The sequence below is a fragment of the Sinocyclocheilus anshuiensis genome, unplaced genomic scaffold (assembly GCF_001515605.1).
Source record: "Sinocyclocheilus anshuiensis isolate Anshui unplaced genomic scaffold, SAMN03320099.WGS_v1.1 scaffold551, whole genome shotgun sequence".
NCBI lineage: Eukaryota > Metazoa > Chordata > Actinopteri > Cypriniformes > Cyprinidae > Sinocyclocheilus > Sinocyclocheilus anshuiensis.
In genome coordinates this window covers 839,123-847,745 of record NW_015548222.1, presented here as the reverse complement: position 1 = coordinate 847,745, position 8,623 = coordinate 839,123, and the positions used below count along the sequence as shown (strand labels likewise).

The following is an 8,623-nucleotide window of genomic DNA, read 5'->3' as shown; positions in this document are numbered from 1 at the left end:
TTGTAGTCAACAGAAAGAATTAATGGAGCAATACCAGAATATAGGAAAATGTTTACTCTTAAATCATAGATATTTGAAGTAGAACTGACAAATTTAATTAGTTTTTTTAATTTGATTTAATAAGTGGATATTTTTATCTGTATGTTAGTTTTAATCATTTATGTAAATTAGCTCACTAACAGGTTGCTTTCTATTTTGTTGGGGGGGGGGTTTGTTGAATATTTTTTAATAATTTGTTGTTTTTAATGTCTGTACAAAATAAGTGGATATTTTTATCTGTATGTTAGTTTTAATCATTTATGTAAATTAGCTCACTAACAGGTTGCTTTCTATTTTGTTAGGGGGGGGGGTTTGTTGAATATTTTTTAATAATTTGTTGTTTTTAATGTCTGTACAATTTTCAATCTTAGTTTTCATTAATTTAGTTTTATGAAAGAAAATAAGTTAACATCTTCATGTTATTTTATTTCAGCTAAAGTTTATTTTATAAGTAAATAAAATAGATCCACCTTCCTGCAGAGTTTAGCTCCAACCCTAATCAAACACACCTAAGCATGCTAAACAATGTCTTCAGGATCATTAGAAAATCACAGGTAGGTGAGTTTTATCAGGGTTGGAGCTAATCTCTGCAGGAAAGTGGATCTTGCAAGCCAGATTTGAGGATCCCTGGTCAGATGCATGAGGCTCTACTGCCCCCTACACACCAGTTATCTGTACTACAATGTTATAAATGTGCCTTATAAATGTGCTTTATACAATTCAAGATATGTTTAAGCTGAAGTACATCTCACCTGAATGACAGCTCAAACACAGATCCGCCACTGTCATTACACACAGCTAGCGCCGGGTGGTCAGTGAACTGTGGAAAGAAAGAGAGAAAAGTGCTTTATTCAATGGCAATGAACAACAAAGCATGTAAAGTACATACATAAGTACAGTGCATAACCTTCACATGTAGTATGGCAGTGCCAGGTGGATGGGCGTCAGTGATAGTGCGGAGCAGCTTCCCATTGGCCAGATCCCACATGGTGATCTGCATTAGGAATAAAATGACACTTTACATACATTGACCTGACCTGATCATTATGAATAAGCTATCTGCCATCAAAATTGCCTGTGAGTTTAAAGGGGTCATATGATGCGATTTCAAGTTTTCCTTGATTATGGTAAGGGGCGTTACATTTCCGACGCGTGCTTGTGGTGTTCGGCCAATCACAATGCACTGGTTCAGCTGGCCAATAAGAACAGACTGCGCTTGTCAAAGGAGGGGGCTTTGTTGAAAACGAGTGTTTGAGAGAGGCGGGGCATAGAGGACCTACAATAATTTACAGTATTTGAAAAATAATGTGTTTTTTGAACATTAAAGCATGTCAACATATTCTGTTACACCAAATACACAAAATAATGATCTTTAAAATAGCATCATATGACCCCTTTAAGGGTTTGCTGCTGCTCACCTGTCCTTTGGCAAAGCCACAAAGCAGTCGTGTGCAATCGTGATTAATACTGAGAGCTGACACCGCCCCATACTCCGCTCCTGTCGCTGTGGTGCCCAGACAGAGACGCAGAGCCTGGTTCTGGTCTGAAATCAAAATATACCAATTAGACAAAACAGCATTAAGTGCAGATTATGGAACAATTATGTCCTTTAAACTTTATCAACAACATCATTAAAAAAATTACACACACAGTGGTTTGTTTTTATAACAATACTTCCAAATGCAGCTGCAAGCAAAACACAAACAGACGAAGAGCGTGCAAACAGCCATAGCAAACATCTCAGCCCATATCTTTCTATTAAAAAAAACGATGCTTTAAATGGTTTAGCATGCTCTTAGGCCATTTCACACTAGACACATAAGCAGATACATAGACACATCTTTTTTTCTGCACCCATGTTAACAGGTTAGAGCATTCACACTGAAAGATGAGACAGCACAGCACTGTGTAGCTGAAGCAGTGCTGTGATCATTCCTATTCTTGCTGTGCTGTTCACACTGAATTAAAGTGACACTGCACTGTTCCTGGCCAAAATACACATGCGTTAACATGAAAAAGAAGCATAAAAGCATGCAAGTTGTGTCTACTGCAGTGCTCTCAAAAAAGGGGTCCTGGGTCCAGTAGGGTGCCTCTGCAAACTTCCAAGGGCCTCAAGATGACATCAAATTGTTTAAAATATGACAAAACTTGATGTATGTATGCAGGGCTCGACATTAACGCTTGTCCGGGACAAGTGGATTTTGTGAAGGGGCAAGTGCAATAGAATTTTACTTGCCCGACCGGACAAGTAACCTGATTAAAACATCAATAACAAACAATAACTAGGGCAGCACTGAAACTTTGGTAAGAACGATTCTGATTTTATTACTTTCAGTGTAAACGGTGACTGATGATGGATAATGTATTGACAGTATCAGGCTTGCATCAGTTGAGGCTCGTGCAGCCTGTCTGACTCACAGAGAAATCAAAACTAATAGGCGCATCAGCACATAAAAAGAAACAAACATAGTGCGGAAGAAAAAAAAGATAAATATTCTATATAACATATGATATCGGTAAGCAACATCGCACGACCAAGCACTAGCACGATTGCAAATGTGACACTGATTTTATACAACAGTAGTTCAATAAACAAGAAGTTAATATTAACTGACTTACATTTTAGACACTTTATTGACCGTTTTTGCTAACAAAAATAGTTAGCCACGGCAGAACAGTCGCGCATCTCCGAGCAACACACAGTAGTGTTTCGTTACTGAATGATTCAGCATTTTTGAACAAATCGGGTGAGTCAATGATTCAATGAGCCATTCATAAAGACAGTCACTTGCTTTATTTATTGAATGAATTAGCCGTTTGAACGAATTGGTTGAATCAATCAATGACTCACTCATTAAGACAGTGACTTGCCGCCACCTACTGGTGGTTTGGTTTCATATTTAAAAGTAGGCCTATCATTGCATTTTTCTAACATTTCTTATTTATATGTTAAAAAAAGTGAATCATTTATTCTTATAACATTATTTATGCATTTGCAATTTTACTGTGTAAATGCATTTATGGAACTTCTTATCTTCATTAAACAGTCTGTGTAAATACATCTACAGTAAATGGCACTTTCGATGCAGCTTCAGTGTTTCCTAATGTGGAAAGATGGAGTTTGTTGATACTGATTTCATTTGAATGGTAACAACCATACAGAGTCTAATTATTCTAACTGAATGTATTGATAACATTTAAGAATTTGACGTAAATGATGACACGTACATTTAACAAGGTTAGGAAAATATTGCCCTTTATAATGTTTAAAAAGTGTCCTAGAAATCAATTTAGTGAAGTGACATGTGGCCAAGTATGGTTACCCATACTAGGAACTAGTGCTCTGCATTTAACCCATCCTAAGTGCACACACACAGCAGTGAACACACACACACCGTGAACACACACCCGGAGCAGTGGGCAGCCATTTATGCTGCGGCGCCCGGGGAGCAGTTGGGGGTTCGGTGCCTTGCTCAAGGGCACCTCAGTCGTGGTATTGAAGGTGGAAGAGAGCGCTGGTTATTCACTCCCCCCACCTACAATTCCTGCCAGACCGGAGACTAAAACTCACAACCTTTGGGTTACGAGTCCGACTCTCTAACCATTAGGCCACGACTTCCCTTTTAAGGCAAATATCACAAATATGCTAATTAAAGTAAGACCTGATAGAGCACTGATGAGACTATTGCTTCAGAATGGATTACATTTACACCAAAAAAAAAAGGCTTTTTTCCCCCCAGACAAGTAACTTTTTTACTCGGACAGGTGAATGACTAATTTACCTGTCCGAAGGACAAGCACATGTCAAGGCTTAATGTCGAGCCCTGTGTATGTATTCCTTCCTTTGAAGAAACATGGATCGCACAATCTTGAAATGCCTGGATATATGAGGCTGCCTAATTTTAAAAGTATGATTTCTAGAGTTTGTCAAGTAATATCTTATATTTTTATATACGTACAGTAAATATTTATATTTAAACTGAAAAATCTATCTAAATTCACTGGTTAAAATAAGTGAAAACCCCGAAGAATATTGAGTTTTTAAAACTCCTGGAATCCTAAAATTTGATCATTTAAGTTTTAATTATCATTATTTTAGTTGTTATAATAATCCATGGACTCTCCTTGTTTCTTTAAATAAAAAGTTTTGGGAAAAAACCCATCATAACAGCAAATATTCAAGTGGAAACCTAATAGCCTACATCGAGCACTGATGTTGACAATGCATATTTAAATTATTTGGTTACAATTTAAAATAGGGATCACATATTCACTATTAACTAAGGGTTTCTCCTGAACAAACTCCTAATTTGCTGCTTATTATTAGTTAGTAAGGTAGTTGTAAAGGTTAGGTATGGGGTAGGATTAAGGGATCGAAAATATGGTCAAGCAGAATAAGGCATTATTATGTGCTTTATAAGTACTAATAAACAGCCAATATGCTAGTAATATGCATGCTAATAAGCAACTAGTTAATAGTGAGAATCGGTCCTTAAAATAAAGTATTACCAAAAATTTTAAATAGAAATATATATTTTTTAAATTGTTACCATACTGTATGAACTACACTACAGTACACAGCATGCTACATGATTTAACATCTTATATGGTTATGGTGTGGGGGGGAACACAATGACAGACTGATGATAGCTGGGGGTCAACACAATCAGCTGTGGTTCAGTTGCGCACTAGAAACACTGCCAGTGTGAAAGCACAGTGACTGCCGCTTCTGCTCTGTTTACATGTCCAGTGTGAAATGGGCATTGTGTCGCAATGCTAAACATGATGCAATGGAAAAAAATTGTGGTATTAACAGATTTTGCACTATATTAATACATTACCTTTTCCTGAATATTCCACCCAAGACAAGCCAAGGCAGAGAGATAGTCCCAGAGTCGTTTAAAATACACTCATTGACAAATACTATTACAGTAGTGCACATAAAGAATTCTAATACTGCATTTTTGCCTTACATATTAATAAAGCACTGTGATAAACAAAGTTCTAGACAGACTGTTATGATTAAACATAAAACATCCCTTCCAAAAATCTAAAATAAACTCCACTGAAGTGCCCTTTATCAACTTTACCACAACAGAAACATGAGAACTGAAACATGCTTACCAAATACTAAGGCCAGACCATGTGACGTCCCTACAGCGATCACATTTGAAACAGTCTGCAAACACAAAAGCACTTCAGACATGTAAGGGTTTTTTTTTTTTTCAATTAATTAAAAATCCCAAGAAAGTCAAATACTCACTATTGCCGTTGGCAAGCCAGCATCAACTTTATCCTGAAGAGAGATGGAAAGAGTAAAATCACCAAATTATAAAGTGAGCAACACAATTTCATTGGAATAGAAGAAATTTCTGTTGGAAGAGTCTCTTATTTATAGCTCTCAATTTATAGCTGTTATTTATAGCTCTGAATTATTAAAGCATGATTGTGCACCATTGCCAACTGAACTGACAAAGTCTGAATTTAATCTGAGGAAAGAAATGTAAATTAATTAAATACTGATATGAAATGAATCAATTATGAATTAAATAAATAATGAATTAAATTAATGAAAAAAATCATATAACTGCTGTAAGTGTAGCTTTTCATAATTTAATGTATTTACATTACCCACAATCATTATCATATACATAAAACATTTACACACAGCATACTTACTATTATAGCTTTGCATAGTATAGCACAAGCAATAGATGAAGTATTATTGGTCATACCGCAGCTGATACTATCTGAGCCGAGATGCCTTTCAGCAGATTGCGTCTAAGAACAGATCCATGTACTGTAGCATTAGTTTCCACTGCTTTCCTCCTCCTGAGGTGAACATACACAGACTAATTACTGAAAAGAAAAGACTTTATTCAATCACCAAACATTCATCACAACATCAATACAGAGCAAGCGCTGTTAATGTGTAGCCAGGTTAAGAAAGTGTCCATTCCTCTTTAAGTGTGTGCGGTCTCCACTGTCAGAGCTGGCCAGAGATGAGGTTTCACACGAGTGGGCATCAATGTTCTCTGTGTTCAAAAGACACGTGTCCTCCAGAATGAATGGCTCATCCTCCTCTTCAGGCTGAAAACAGGAGTGTTGAAAACCAAAATATTTACTGTCATAAACACTTTCTATAATTTAATGTTTTCTCTCTCGCTCTCTACCTTTGTGCATTTCACTTCTGCTCTAGTTAGTAATCTAGCTTGTACTTGAAACTTGGTATTGTGTATTAGAAAAAATAATTTGCTTTTATGATAAATTGCTCGCCGTGTACCTCATTTGTATTAAAGCATCATGAATGAATAAATTAAATGTCTGCTGAATTAAAAGATGTTAAAAGAATGGATACAAGATCATTTGTAAAAATTACCATTCAAACAATATGAAAAGCCGTTTATCGCTATCACTGCTCTTACAAAAAGAGTACTGTGATAGTACCACGGTATTGATGGTAATACCATGGTATTTAAAGATTACCATATACAAGTACTATGGTATTTTCATTGTACTGCATGACAAAGTATATTTGCAAAAACGCTTGGACTGAACACTTGACTGAGTTTAGATAATCGTGGACTAAATACTTGTGCTTAAATGCTTGTCATTAGTTTTGTAGATAAACACATTATCAATTTTGTGGTCAGTAAGTTGTTTTAAAGAAATTAATACTTTCTTTAATACATGGATGCTTTAAATTGACCAAAAGTGAGAGTAAAGACATTTAAAATGAATCTATTTCAAATAAATATTTTTCTTTTGAACTTTCTTTTCATCAAATAATCCTGAAAACAAAATGTTTCCACAGAAATATGAAGCAGCACAACTGTTTTCAATGTTGATGATAATAAGAAATTTCTTGAGCAGCAAAGCAGCATATTAGAATGATTTCTGAGGGAGTAAGTGAAACAGTAATGGCTTCTGAACATTTTGCATCACAGGAATAAATTACATTTTACAGTATATTCACAAAAAATGGTTGTTTTAAACTCTAATAATAATATATCACAATATTACTGTTTTTGCTGTATTTCTGATTAAATAAATGCAGACTTGGTGTGCAAGAGACTTTCAAAAACTGATCCAACCCCAAATTTTTTAACAAGTCTACATGTGTCTACATGTGAATTTCTTTATAAACCATTTTAATGGATGAGTGGACAATATTTAGGCTAGTTTATAATATAATTCTCCTACTTCCATTCATGTTATTTCATAGTTTTTATGACTTTTACTACTATTCTGAATTGTAGAAAATACTCGTAATAAAAACTAAGTAGGATGACTGGTATATCTGCAACTTTAATCCATCTCTAGGGTGCTGTAAGATGACTGTGGAAGTATGATAACCTGACATACTGACCTCATTCAGGATGCTCTCTAGGGTCGGAGGCGTGTCCACTTGAGGAATGTCAAACTCTTTATCATCAATCTAACAGATAAATACGTCCTTCATATTAAATCATACATGTAACTTATCAAAGTAACACTCTGTTCGCAATGACTGCCATTTTTCGAGGTGAATACTGCAGGTACATACAAAATAATGTGCAATTCTTTACATGCACAAACCATTCACATTTACAAAAACATATTACACAGATCACGAACTCATTGACTATGAGAAACAAGCACATATTACACGCACTGATCTTAAACGCAGCATTAGTAAAATGTCACTAAGAACAACACGAAGCTTGTAATGCACCAAATGAAACAAAACCATACAGACAAAAACTGAAGCAGTCAATCTCAAGTCAAGTCTTACCGCCTCTATTTCCATTAAATTGAGCTGTGAGGACGCAGAAACAAGACTGCGACTGTCCGGAGATTCAGCCATTATACAGTCAGAGATTAGCTGTCGAGTGTCATAACCATGATCATAATATTTATATTATATGTTTATCAGCTGTAGTCAGTATGCTCTGCAAGCAGCAGTTTACATCACTGATAGTGTCGGAAGAGGCGGGACCTACCGGCATACGTAACCATTCCACTTCCTGTTTATAAATCGTAATACTTAAAATAAAATTTAAATTCAAATAGTCCAATATATTTCTCTATAATTATTAGTTTTATATAGTTTTGTATTTTGTTTTTAGTTAACCTTTTTTTACTTTTCACTACCTTCTTTGTTCAAACGTAATTTCGCATTTTTGCTGCCTTTACCTTGTAAAGTTAGATTTAATGTTCTATGTTCCGCATAATAATAATAATAACGATAATAACGATGATAATAATAATAATAATAATAATAATAATAATAATAATCAAGCTATTAATTCATTCAAATGTATATTGTTATAAAGCCTAGATTTTTCTTAATATTATAATATTAATTTAAATAGAATTAATAGTTATTTCTAAGTATGAAATAAATGATTTACACTTTTATATCATGACCACATTTACCGCTTTGATACATAGCTCTTTTACGGATTGAATTGTTGTTGTTGTTTTTACTTTTATTTTGTAGAGTCTGAACACAGAACATTATAGGCTATAACTTTTCATGTCATATGCAAAGAATGAAATACGATATGAAATATCGTATGAAATAGATAGGTAGTGGAAAGTA

At 34.8% G+C, this 8,623-nt stretch overlaps 1 protein-coding gene across 1 annotated transcript in view; it reads right to left on the bottom strand.

Annotated features, from left to right (window-relative positions):
• LOC107654276 (vacuolar protein sorting-associated protein 8 homolog) overlaps positions 1 to 7,993 on the bottom strand; it is a 61,588-nt gene extending 53,595 nt beyond the window's left edge. Inside the window, exons 1-10 of the mRNA XM_016441300.1 lie at positions 7,814 to 7,993; positions 7,409 to 7,477; positions 5,999 to 6,129; positions 5,775 to 5,871; positions 5,303 to 5,335; positions 5,164 to 5,218; positions 4,881 to 4,886; positions 1,458 to 1,582; positions 947 to 1,033; positions 792 to 859 (exon numbers count right to left, since the gene is read on the bottom strand). Of these exons, the coding sequence (XP_016296786.1) occupies positions 792 to 859; positions 947 to 1,033; positions 1,458 to 1,582; positions 4,881 to 4,886; positions 5,164 to 5,218; positions 5,303 to 5,335; positions 5,775 to 5,871; positions 5,999 to 6,129; positions 7,409 to 7,477; positions 7,814 to 7,885 (743 nt within the window). The 5' untranslated portion in view covers positions 7,886 to 7,993. The remainder of the gene's footprint in view (positions 1 to 791; positions 860 to 946; positions 1,034 to 1,457; positions 1,583 to 4,880; positions 4,887 to 5,163; positions 5,219 to 5,302; positions 5,336 to 5,774; positions 5,872 to 5,998; positions 6,130 to 7,408; positions 7,478 to 7,813) is intronic.
• Positions 7,994 to 8,623: the final 630 nt, after the last annotated feature.